The sequence below is a fragment of the Rana temporaria genome, chromosome 9, assembly GCF_905171775.1.
Source record: "Rana temporaria chromosome 9, aRanTem1.1, whole genome shotgun sequence".
In the NCBI taxonomy this organism is placed as follows: Eukaryota; Metazoa; Chordata; class Amphibia; order Anura; family Ranidae; genus Rana; species Rana temporaria.
This window is the reverse complement of record NC_053497.1, coordinates 19615783-19629275: the sequence shown is the minus strand read 5'-3', so window position 1 is coordinate 19629275 and position 13493 is coordinate 19615783. Positions and strand designations below refer to the sequence as shown.

The 13493-nt window shown below is 44.9% G+C and overlaps 1 protein-coding gene across 3 annotated transcripts in view; it reads right to left on the bottom strand.

Annotated features, from left to right (window-relative positions):
- Positions 1-13493, bottom strand: part of OPHN1 (oligophrenin 1) — a 234765-nt gene that overhangs the window by 23449 nt on the left and 197823 nt on the right. For all 3 annotated transcript variants that reach the window (XM_040322901.1, XM_040322902.1, XM_040322903.1), the window contains 2 exons: positions 6569-6838; positions 1369-1522 (listed from right to left, as the gene is read on the bottom strand). In XM_040322901.1, the coding sequence (XP_040178835.1) occupies positions 1369-1522; positions 6569-6838 (424 nt within the window). The remainder of the gene's footprint in view (positions 1-1368; positions 1523-6568; positions 6839-13493) is intronic.

The window sequence follows — 13493 nt, the reverse complement described above, 5'->3', positions numbered from 1 at the left end:
ATCATCCCCCGCACCTAATACCTTTTGGATCACGTCCCTTCATCCTTTTAGAATGTAAGCTCCATGAGAGGACCCTCCTGTCCCTTCTATATTTAACTGTATTGCAATTGTGCTGTCCCCCCCACCCCCCTCCTACATTGCAAAGCGCTGTGCAAACTGTTGGCGCTATATAAATCGTGTATAATAATCAAAATATCCAAGATGATATCCAAGCGAATATACTGTATATGTAAATATAATAAAATAGATAAATAGATAAAGTTTAAGTTCATAAATAAAAAGTGCATGCATCCATATGAAAATTTATATGGGCAGAAAGTGGATGCAAAAAGGTTGCAGGAGATCAGCAGCACTGAGGTGCAACAAAGATTATAAAAGGGGGCCAACACAGTATTTTATTAACTGGTTGCCGACCAGCCGACGTCGTTTTACGGCGGCACGTCGGCTCCCCTGCGCGAGAGCCCGTAGCTATACGTCGGCTCTCGCGCCGGCCACTAGGGGCGTGTGCGCGCACCGCCCCCCCGCACGCCCCCGACTCCCGTGCCCGGCAGGCGCGATCGCCGCCGGGCACACGCGATCCCTCGTTACAGAGCAGGGACCGGGAGAGAAATGCTGATCTTCTGTTCATACAATGTATGAACAGAAGATCAGTAATTTCCCCATGTCAGTCCCACCCCCCCCCCTACAGTTAGAACACACCCAGGGAACATACTTGACCCCTTCCCCGCCCCCTAGTGTTAACCCCTTCCCTGCCAGTGGCATTTTTATAGTAATCCAATGCAGTTTTATAGCACTGATCGCTATAAAAATGCCAATGGTCCCAAAAATGTGTCAAAAGTGTCCGACGTGTCCGCCATAATGTCGCAGTACCAAAAAAAATAAAATAAAAAAAAAATAATCGCTGATCGCCGCCATTGCTAGTAAAAAAAAAAATATTAATAAAAATGCCATAAAAATACCCCCTATTTTGTAAACGCTATAACTTTTGTTTATAGCGCAAAAACTAAAAACCGCAGAGTTGATCAAATACCACCAAAATAAACCTCTATTTGTGGGGAAAAAAGGACACCAATTTTGTTTGGGAGCCACGTCGCACGACCGCGCATTAGTCAGTTAAAGCGACGCAGTGCCGAATCGCAAAAAGTGCTCTGGTCTTTGACCAGCAATATGGTCCGGGGGTTAAGTAGTTAAAAAAAGGCAATGGTTTAGGATAAACAGTACTTTAGCAAACAAAATTGTCATCCGGTTGGCTTTACAGCTACTTTAGGAATTCTTTTTTTTTTCTGGCAGATGGTAGCAGATGCTTTGCTGAAATAAACGTTTAACTGACATCCTTTAAGCAGCCAGCTGTCGCTGGTCTTTCCTTACACTGATTCATTGAGGTCTTCCTTTCCACCCGAGCCGGCGTCCGCTTTGGGGGTTAAGGCTGCTCTGCTGGGAGGGTCCGGAGGCCTTACGGGTGGGCGGGAGATCACTGGCCTCTCTCCCGGAGAACGCACTTTACTGATATTGTCACAGTCACCTGAAAGAATGGAGAAAGAGAGACGTTAAAAGAAAATTGGCAAATATAATAACGGAAAAAAAAAAAATGGTTCTGTGAGCAGCAGTTGTATGGCAACTTTTTATCAGCACATACAGTGCCTTGAAAAAGTATTCATACCCCTTAAAATTTTCAATTTTTATATATCGCAACCAAAAAAATGTATGTATTTTATTGGGATTTTATGTGTTTGACCAACATGAAGTGGCACATAAGTGGAAGGAAAATTGTTTTAATAAAAAATAAAATATGTGAAAAGTGTGGCACACATTTGTATTCACCTCCTTTCACACCGAGGCGTATTTACGGCCTTTTAGCGCTAAAAATAGCGAATAAATAACGCCTGAAATACTCCTTGCCCCAGCATTCTCAATGTGAAAGCCCGAGGGCTTTCACACTGGAGCGGTGTGCTGGCGGGAGAAAAAAAAAAATCTCCTGCAAGCAGCATCTTTGGAGCGGTGAGAGGAGCGGTGTTGTATACCGCTCCTTCCCATTGAAAACAATGGGACACCGCGGTAATACCGCCGGCAATGCGTCTCTGCAGAGGCTCATTGCGGGCGGTATTAACCCTTTTTCAGCCGCTAGCGGGGGTTAATTTCCCGTCCCGATAGCAGCCAAATACCGCCGCAATTCCTACGGTATGGCGCCGCTAAAAATAGCGGCGCTATACCGCCACCGCACATACTGCCCCAGTGTGAAAGGGGCCTTACTCAACTAAAATCAACTAAAATCTAGTGGAACCAACTGCCTTCAGAAGTCACCTTAAGGCAGCCATACACGGTTTCGAATTTCGAAAGAATTCTCTTTTGAAAATCGTATCAAGGAATTTTCGTACGAATTTGGCACCATAAGTGGGCTGCAGCAACAGCCAATTTTCGTGCGGCAATCAAGTTGGAAATTTTTGGAAAAACAAACGATTTTCTGATCAATGATGGGAGAATCGTGCGAGAAATGTAATAGAAAAAAAAATGTGCATGTGCAAGAAAAGAATATTCCCGGAGAGAAAAGGATATTCCCGACCACAAAAAAATATTTTCTGTAGCAACATGAAGGCTTGGTCGGCCAAATTTCGAAAATCAATGGCGCCATCGGATCACAAAAAAAACGAATTTTCTGATTTTGAAAAGAAAATTTGTTCGAAATGTGACCGTGTATGGCCTGCTTTAGGCCTTGTGTACACTGCTGCTGGTAATCGGACGTTTAGGAGCAGTTGGGCATTTTTTTCCAACTGCTCCTGAACTTTCCTCTATGTTATCTCATCAGCACATGTATACTAGTTCGTTAAGGCCCCTTTCACACTGCGGCGGTTTGCAGAAATCCAGAGGGATTTCACACTGGAGCGGTGCTCTGGCAGGACCGCTCCAAAAGTCCTGCTAGCAGCATCTTTGGAGCGGTGAGAGGAGCGGTGTGTTTACCGCTCCTTCCCATTGAAAGCAATGGGAAACCACGGCTATACCGCCGGCAAGGCGCCTCTGCAGAGGCGCATTATTGCAGGCAGTATAAACGATTTTACAACCGCCAGCAGGGGTTAAAACCGCACCACTAGCGGCCGAATACTGCCGCAATTCCGACGGTATAGCGCCGCACCTCCCGCCCCAGTGTGCAAGGGGCCTTATAGTTGTTTCTAGGCAGTTGTGTTTAGAGGCTTTTTCTTGAACCCAAAAAAATGCGTTCAGAAGCTGTGTTTATGGGCAAAAGGTGTTTAGCAGCGTTTCATTTACAGATGTTTTTGATTTTAACAAAAAATTAATAATATTTTCTAATGCTTCTAGGCGCAAACGCGGCTAATCGCCCCATTTTTAGACACTGGTTTCTAGCTGTCAAGTTAAATCATTCAGGAGGGGTTGAACAACGTCCCGTGTACATGAAGCCTAATTGGTAAATAGAGTCCACCTGTGTGCAAATTAATCTCAGTATAATAACCAGCTGTTCTGTGAAACCCTCAGAGGTTTGTTAGAGAACCTTAGTGAACAAACAGCTTCATGAAGGCCAAGGAACACACCAGACAGGTCAGGGAAAAAGTTGTAGAGAAGTATAAAGCAGGGTTAAGTTGTATAAAAATATTCCAAGCTTCAAACATCTCGCAGAGCTCTGTTCTTTCCATTTTCGGATTATGGATTGAGTATGGCAAACCTACCAAGATATGGCCGTCCACCTAAACTGACAGGCGGGCAAGGAGAGCATCAGAGAAGGAGCCAAGAGGCCCATGGTAACTCTGAAGAAGCTGCAGAGATCCACAGCTAAGGTGGGAGAATCTGTTCACAGGACAACTATTAGTCGTCTCTCCACAAATCTGTCCTTTATGGAAGAGTGGCAAGAAGAAAGACATTGTTGAAAGAAAGACATAAAAAATCTTGCAGTTTGTAAAAAGCCATGTGGGAGACACAAACATGTGAAAGAAGGGTCTCTAATGAGACCAAAATTTAACTTTTTGGCCTAAAAGCAAAACACTATGTGTGGTGGAAAACTAACACTGCACATCACCCTGAACACATCATCCCCACCGTGAAACATGGTGGTGGCAGCATCATGTGGTGGGGATGCTTTTCTTCAGCAGGGACAGGGAAGCTGGTCAGAGTTGATGGGAAGATGGATGGAGCCAAATACAGGACAATCTTAGAAGAAAACCTGTTCGAGTCTGCAAAAAACTTGAGACTGGGGCGGAGGTTCACCTTCCAGCGGGACAACGACCCTAAACATACAGCCAGAGCTACAATGGAATGGTTTAGATCAAAGCATATTCATGTGTTAGAATGGCCCAGTCACAGTCCAGACCTAAATCACATTGAGAATCTGTGGCAAGACTTGAAAATTGCTGATCACAGACGCTCTCCATCCAATCTGACAGAACTTGAGATATTTTACAAAGAAGAATGGGGAGAAATGTCCCTCTCTAGATGTGCGAAGCTGGTAGAGACATCCCCAAAAAGACTTGCAGCTGGAATTGCAGTGAAAGGAGGTTCTACAAAGTATTGACTCAGGGGGGCGCCATACAAATGTACCCTACACTTTTCATATTTACCGTATTTATCGGCGTATAACACGCACCATAACCTAAGGTGAAGTTTCAGGAAAGAAACTTTCCACAGCCCCCTGCGTATAATACGCAGGTTGGAAAACTTCTGCAAACGATAAATTGAAAGGATAATATTTTTCTTGCCCACTAAAAAATTAACTTTACCCAGATGTGACAAAACAGACACACAACTGATTTTTTTATGTCCATTGAACAATTTATAGTTTGAAATTCGATCATTACACACAATGGCGCTATTGTTTACCCTCATGACCAAGTGTTCGTTATTCAAAACAAGTTCAAACTATTTTTGGTATAGTGTATGGATAGCATAAGCGTTGGGGTGTGGCCTGGAATAAGCCGCTTTGATTCCTCTATACCAGGGATATGCAAATAGCGGACCTCCAGCTGTTGCAGAACTACAAGTCCCATGAGGCATTGCAAGACTCTGACAGCCACAAGCATGACACCCAGAGGCAGAGGCATGATGGGACTTGTAGTTTTGTAACAGCTGGAGGTCCGCCAATTGCATATCCCTGCTCTATACCAAGGGGCTCCAAACTTTCTAAACAAAAGGTGCCAGTTCACTGTCCTTCAGACTTTAGAGAGGCTGGACTAGGGCCAGTGGGAGTAGAATGTCCTGGTGTCCTGTGGCAGTAAGCAATGCCATATCTTTGGTGTCTGTGGCGGAATAGTGTCCCATCTTTGGTGTCCGCAGGAGGAATTGTGCCATTTTGTTGGTGTCGGTGAAAGGAACCGTGCCCCATTGTTGGTGTCATTTGGAGGAATAGTGGCCCATTGTTGGTGTCAGTGGATGGGACAATACCCCAAGGGCAACATTCGGCCCCCAGGCTGCAGTTTGGAAACTGCTGCTTTATACACTCTGTCCTATTGTTGGTGTCATTTGGAGGAATAGTGGCCCAATATTGTTATCAATGGAAGGATTTGTGCTGCATTGTTGGTGTCAATTGGAAGGAAATTGTGTCTTATTGTTGGCGTCAGTGGATGGGACAATACCGCAAGGGCAGCATAAAAGGCAACCAAATGGCTGCATTTGGCCCCCAGGCTGCAGTTTGGAAACTGCTGCTTTATACACACTGGCTGTTTCTCCAGTAAGTGGCACTTCATTCTTGCTTTCTCTACATGTGTACACCAGAGCTGGGGCTGGCTCTTCTTCTAAAGCAGGGGTCTCCAAACTGCGGCCCGAGGGCCAGACGTGGCCCTTTGCTAGCCTTTATCCGGCCCTTGGGGCACTATTCCTTCTACTGACACCAACAATGGGGCACGATTCCTCCCACTGACACTAATGATGGGATACTATTTCTTCTACTGATAGGGGCACTACTCCTCCTCCTCCTCCTATTGACCACCAATCCTGAGGCCATATTTATTCTCACTTATGTCAGACCTGGGACATTTTCTTCCCCCCGCTGGCCACAATCCGGCCCTCCTCAAGTCTGAAGGACAATAAACTGGCCCTTTGTTTGAAAGGTTTGGAGACCCCTGTTCTAAAGGGTACCCACCTTCAATGTGAGTCACCGGAAACACGTTGCTTTGGGTGGCGCCCATTAGCTTTTCTACAATGTATGGTCAAAGTGAAATACTTTTGAACACCATTCGTCAAGTCATAAAATGTGCTGAGAATTTTCATAGGAAGTGTTTGTACAATCATTCGAAAGTCCACTAGTCTATGGCCAGCTTTATATAAAATTATCACAAAGATGTGCCCTCAGTGGAAGACCCCCCCCTCTACACCTGTTTTGGCCAAAACTCGAAATTACCCAAAAAAACTGTCTCGGTAACAATGGTCATTATAACAAATAATGAGGATGAAACTTTCCAAAAGCCCCGAAACAAATAATGAGGAGGAAACTTTCCAAAAGCCCCGAAACAAATAATGAGGAGGAAACATTCCAAAAGCCCCGAAACAAATAATGAGGAGGAAACATTCCAAAAGCCCCGAAACAAATAATGAGGAGGAAACATTCCTAAAGCCCCGAGCCAAGTCTCACCTTCTCTGGGTCGGACAAAAGGCCGATTGGAATACACAGGAGATACTTTGTTGGGTATGGAGTACAAAGGTAGGTCTCCATTGACATGGCTGGCATTTGTTTTGGCTCCTCTGTCCTGCATCAAGGAGACCATCTTGGCCACATCCACGTCAGAATGCTGCTCCGAGGGGCTCTGTGAGTCCGTCCGGGGGCCCAGCTTCTTGCGCTGCAGAGGGAGCGGGTGCTCGCTGTTTGCGATCACACCATTTCCATTCTGAGAAGAGCTGTCATCTGAAGAGAGGACACAAAGTACTTTGTAAAGTCTACGTATTTTGGAAACTGAAAATAAAAGTACTACCAGCAAAATCTACTACTGTATATTCCTGTGCCGTGTTTAGCACTCATAAATGAAGGTTGTCTGTACGTCACACAAGTGGAAATAAAGTTATTTTAAGCCTAGCCCTTAATGGCTGTTGATTTGCATCATGACAACTAATGAATGAAACTTTTAAAGCAAGCTGTAAACCCAATTGCTAAAAACGCAAAAGCTTTCATCTCATAAGTCATTTGAAAATATTTAGCTCTCATTTAAAAAGACCCTGGTGATCCTGATTTATCATCAGATAAAAGGTATATTCTAGGGTTGTCCCGATACCACTTTTTTTACGACCGAGTACAAGTACCAATACTTTTTTTCAAGTGCTCACCGATACTTTTTTTTTGTATGTCACGTGGCAGTGTTTTTTTTTTACAATGTCTTTTTTAATTTTTATTCTTTTTTACAATAATTTTTTTATTTATTGAAATACTTAATTTTTTTTAATCAGCCCTGTTGGGGGGCTATTGTGAGAGATCAGGGGTCTTAACCACTTAACCCCCGGACCATATTGCTGCCCAAAGACCAGAGCAAAAAAAAATAAAAAATCGCAATAAGCGTTTATTGATTGGTTTGCGCAAAAGTTATAGCATTTACAAAATAGGGGATATTTTTATGGCATTTTTATTAATATATTTTTTTTACTAGTAATGGCGGCGATCAGCGATTTTTTTTTGGTACTGCGACATTATGGCGGACACTTTGGACACTTTTGACACATTTTTGGGACCATTGGCATTTTTATAGCGATCAGTGCTATAAAAATGCATTGGATTACTATAAAAATGCCACTGGCAGTGAAGGGGTTAACACTAGGGGGCGGGGAAGGGGTTAAGTATGTCCCTGGGTGTGTTCTTACTGTGGGGGGGGGGGGAGTGGCCTCACTAGGGGAAACACTGATCCTCTGTTCATACATTGTATGAACAGAAGATGAGCATTTCCCCCGCTGACAGGACCGAGAGCTGTGCGATCGAGCCCACCGGGCACACGCACGGGAGTCGGGGGCGAGCGGGGGGCGCGCGCGCGCCTCCGGCGGCATGCACGCGCCCCTAGTGGCCGCTCGAAAAGCGGACGTATAGCTACGGGCTCTCGCCCAGGAGAGCCGACCTGCCGCCGTATAACCAGTTCCCGACCCCCGCATGTACATATACGTCCACAATATGGCACGTACAGGCACATGGGCGTACACGTACGTCCTCGCCTATTAGCGGGTGGGGGGTCCGATCGGGACCCCCCCCCGCTACATGCGGAGGTCGGGTCCGCTCGGGGAGCGATCCGGGACCACGGCGCGGCTATTTGTTTATAGCCGCTCCGTCGCGATCGCTCCCCGGAGCTGAAGAACGGGGAGAGCCGTGTGTAAACACGGCTTCCCCGTCCTTCACTATGGCGGCGCATCGATCGCGTCATTCCCTTTATAGGGAAGACACGATCGATGACGTCATTCCTACAGCCACACCCCCAAACAGTTGTAAACACATACTAGGTGCACCCTAACTCCTACAGCGCCACCTGTGGTTAACTCCCAAACTGCAACTGTCATTTTCACAATAAAGAATGCAATTTAAATGCATTTTTTGCTGTGAAAATGACAATGGTCCCAAAAATGTGTCAAAATTGTCCGAAGTGTCCGCCATAATGTCGCAGTCACGAAAAAAATTGCTGATCGCCGCCATTAGTAGTAAAAAAAAAAAAAAATAATAAAAATGCAATAAAACTATCCCCTATTTTGTAAACACTATAAATTTTGCGCAAACCAATCGATAAACGCTTATTGCGATTTTTTTTACTAAAAATAGGTCGAAGAATACGTATCGGCCTAAACTGAGGAAAAATATTTTTTATATATGTTTTTGGGGGATATTTATTACAGCAAAAAGTAAAAAATATTGCTTTTTTTTCAAAATTGTCGCTCTATTTTTGTTTATAGCGCAAAAACTAAAAACCGCAGATGTGATCAAATACCACCAAAAGAAAGCTCTATTTGTGGGGAAAAAAGGACGCCAATTTTGTTTGGGAGCCACGTCGCACGACCGCGCAATTGTCTGTTAAAGCGACGCAGTCCCGAACTGTAAAAACACCTTGGGTCTTTAGGCTGCATATTGGTCCGGGGCTTAAGTGGTTAATGACGGTGGCTGGTCACCCTTAAACAATTATCTAACATTACATCCAGCATACTAACGACATGTAAAGTATGCTGGTATTTCTTTTTTTTCTCCGTACATACCGTTTAATTGTGATTTTCGCCCAAGCTTCCGGGTTCTGATTCTCGCGGGACTAGGCGTTCCTATTGAAAGAATAGATGATTGACGTGTTTTGAAAAACTTCCCATAAAGCGCGTCACCAGTCACCAGTTTTCCGTAAAAAGCCGACCTGCGAGTCGGCTCTATATGGCGCCTGCGCAGTCAGCTCTACACGGCGGGGCGCAGGCGCCATATAGCGCCGACTCGCAGGTCGGCTATTTACGGAAAACTGGTGATGCGCTTTATGCGCCATGGGAAGTTTTTCACAACACGTCAATCATCTAAGCTCGCAAAAGGAACGCCCAGTCCCGCGGGAATCAGAACCCGGAAGCCTGGGCGAAAATAACAATTAAACGGTATGTACGGAGAAAAAAAAAGAAATACCAGCATACTTTACATGTCGTTAGTATGCTGGATGTAATGTTAGATAATTGTTTTAGGGTGAACCTCCACTTTAACAGACCCCCGATATCTCCCTGTTGAGACAGAGGTTAGAGATTCCCCAGTCCCTTTCTCTGCAGCCTCAGCTGCGCTGAAAATGAATGAATGGAGAGAAGACAGCGGCTCCTCTCCATTCATAAACAGAAACATCGTAAACACAGGAGGTTACAATGTTTCAGTTATATGAATGGATAGAGTCCGTGATCACGGACTCTGTTCATACAGAAAATGAAGGAGGAGGACATGGAGAGGGACAGCAGAACTTAGGGATACATGGAGGAAAACTGGAGGGGGACAGCAGCAGGAGAAAGAACCGAGAGAGACAGCAGAACAGAGGGGGCATGGAGGGGGACACAGAAGGAGGCTGGAGGAGGATGCGGGGACAGTCAGCGGTGGTCGTGTGTGGGAGAGTTACAAGCACAGATCTCCACTAGATTTCAATAAAGCAGCGGCCACGATCACCACTGACTGTCCAGGTATCGGGTGGAGCATTTGCCCAAGTACAAGTAGGCAAATGCTCAGTATCCATGCCGATACCGATACTAGTATCGGGACAACCCTAGTATATTCCACATAAAAAAAAAAAAAAATTACTGGAAAAACGAAAAAAAAATGTGCATTTATTAATTTTCGCATTTCAGCCTGCAAAACATTCCAACCATGATCAGTTGATCACGGGTGTAATCCAGAGGTTCATGTAGACAAGTTCTTCAGACCCAAGTCCGAACCAAGTTATGAAGTTGGAGGAAGTATGTAGACAATTCTTTCAGCTCCAAGTCCAAACCAAGCTATGGATCTTCAGTTATGGATTTGGAGGAAGTATCACATCACCACACTTATGCCACGTACAACAAAATGTTCGATGTGAGCTTTTGGTCAGTTATTCCGACCATGTGTAGGCTCCATCGGACAATTGCTGTCGGCATTTCCAACAAATGTTTGCGAGCTGGTTCTCAATTTTTCCAACAACAAAGGTTCTTGTCGGAAATTCCGATCGTCTGTCTGCAATTCCGCTGCAAAAAAAATCCTACGCATGCTCGGAATCAATTCGACGCATACTCGGAATCATTGAACTTCATTTTTATTGGCTCGTCGCAGTGTTGTACGTTACCGCGTTCTTGACGTTCGGAAGTTCCAACATTAGTGTGACTGTGTGTATGCAACACAAGTTTGAGCCAACATTCCGTCGGAAAACAATCCACGGTTTTGTTGTCGGAATGTCCGATCGTGTGTATGCGGCATTACACTTGTTCTCCATTGAGAGCTACTGGTCCCTCTGCCATGGTTGCAGATGGGACTTGCAGAATTTCATAAACGGATCCATGTGAATGCAGGGATGGACTGGCCATTGGGACTACAGGGAGTTTCCCGGTGGGCCGATGGCTCAGTGGGCCGGCTTCAGTGACAGCGGACCGCCTCCCCCCTCCGCTCCTCTGTCTCTCCCTCCCCGCAGCGCTCACCTCCTCGCCCTCCCCACAGCACTCACCTGGGGGGAACAAAGAAGCAGAGGGAGGAGCAGAGGAGCAAGGGGGATGACAGGGGAGCAGGACAGCTGACTCAACAGCTATGGCCTGGGAGTTTCTCACTTCTGCCTAATCTTGTCCCATAAGGGGGGGCACCGAACTGATTCTTTGTCCTGGGTGAAATAATGTCTAGCTTCCCCACTGGTACTGCCTATAAGAGTACCAGTACCAGCAGTTCTACTCTAATAAATAGAACGGCTAGTGGCTAGTGAAGGGGGAGAGGGGGCTTGGGTGGCCGGGGGGGGGGGGGTGCGGGAGTTGTCCAGCCGCCATGGGAGAGACCTGTCAAAGTGGGCCAGTCTGGATGAAGTCCAGGGCCAAATTTCTGTCTCAGTCCAGCCCTGTGTGAATGTATGACGATGCGCTTAGATGAAGTGAAATACAAGCCTGGGGTGGGGTGGTGTGATTTGGGGGGTTGGATGAGGGCACCATGTTGCACCCTAAAATAAGAGTGTAACAGAAACATGCTGTGAAAGGTGGACTACACCTTTAAGTCTTTAAATGCCATGTTATAGCACAACTCCAGACAAATATTAAAATGAGAGCATTAGAGACGTTGCCCAACTTCAGTCAGAGGAGACATATTCCATATATTATGGAGTTGTCCAAAGCTCACAGTCTATTGGGCAGGAATCTTCAATATAATATCTGACCTGACTCAAACACGAGTGGCTCCTGATCCAGCATTGGCTATTTTATCATTAGGAATAGACAGGTTTTCATTTAATCTTCGTAGAACGATAACCCATCTACTCTTGGCAGCTAGATTGTCGATTACAAGAAAGTGGAAAGATCCCGATCCGCCTTACCCCGATGGCGCTATTGACCTCTTGGATTTACATAATTCCTATGAAAGGATTTTAGCGTCATCCTTGGGCTCTCTTCATAAATACTCAATCCAATGGGACCTCTGGAACGTCTGGTTCAAAAACAGGACATAATTCTGTTTACCTTATTTCCTCTGACACGTTGTTTACTATTCAGATAGGAAATATGAGAGGAGATGGCTCTCGAACACTATGATTCCCATATGGGGTGTTCGGGAAAGCTAGTTCCTTTATTTTATTTGTTTGCTAATGTATTTCTTCTTCTTTTTCCTTTGATATTGTGATTTGATCTCTTATTGACTTGATACTATTGAGAAAATATTCTACAGAAAATACTCTACAATTTTTCTTATGATGATTGGTAGTATTATATTGCTTAGCCAACACATACAACGTATGTTAGATAATGAGTATTACTTTGTCTCCTACTGTTACAATGCATTGTGTACTATATGCTATTGTAATGCATTATTTTGTTTTTATTCAAAAATATCAATAAAAAACTATTGAAATAAAAAAAAAAAAAAAAAAGAACCTTTGTGAGGTTATCTCTGTCTATGTTTGTCCCTTAACCCATAAAATGTTCAAATGTCCTCAGTAATACTAACCCCTCCAGGGCTTCAGTGCAAATCGTCCATCAACAGCCCACTTCTGGAATGAATAGCATACAGCATCACTCAACCCACTGCCTGTAGACCCAGGTAGTCATGGACTTGCCCTCTTGGGGTGCATCACTACAATGGTTTGGCTTCACAGTACAATACAGGAGAGAATGGCACTTGGTCGTATGTTATTATGTTAAGTTTGGTTTTGGAGGAGCAAGGGCCACCCAACACCGGAGGAAAGAAGAGGACCATGCGTGTTATGTGACCAGACCGAAGATGCATGGAAACAGATTATGTATCTTCAAGTGTATGAATTTCATTGCCCATCTCGTCTACTAACACTATTTTCTGATAGTCACAGGAATTTAATGAAGTCATTCCATATGTTCCACCAGTTACAAGCACGGCCACCATAAAGCTTCTCTTCAGTTGTTCACACTCCGCTTTTCATAATATGCTCATCCATCACCAGGACCCCTTTACTCAGATTCCATCTCTGTACACCACAGGAAAGCCTCACTACCTAAACATGATATCGCGCCCTCACCCTCCTTTCTGGCAGACACTGTAAATTTCACGCACATTCCACACCAGAGGCGCCAGCTATAAAAGGCAGAGATTGGTAATTAGATTTATTTACACAGGCTGGGTGCCCTTAAGCAGCCTTCATGAGCACAGTGATCACGGGGGTGTGCACTAGCAACATATCACTCACCATATCCTGCCAGGAGGAAACTGTGGGCTTTTATATCTAAAAAAAGACGCTGTAGTTGGCATACATGTATCCAAACCACAGTGTCTCTTCAAAATACACTGTATGGCTAAACGTTTAGGGACACTTGACCATCACACCTATATGAGTTTGGAGGACATCCCATTTCAAAACCATGGCTATTAATATGGAGTAGGTCCCGTGTGTGAATATACCAGCCTC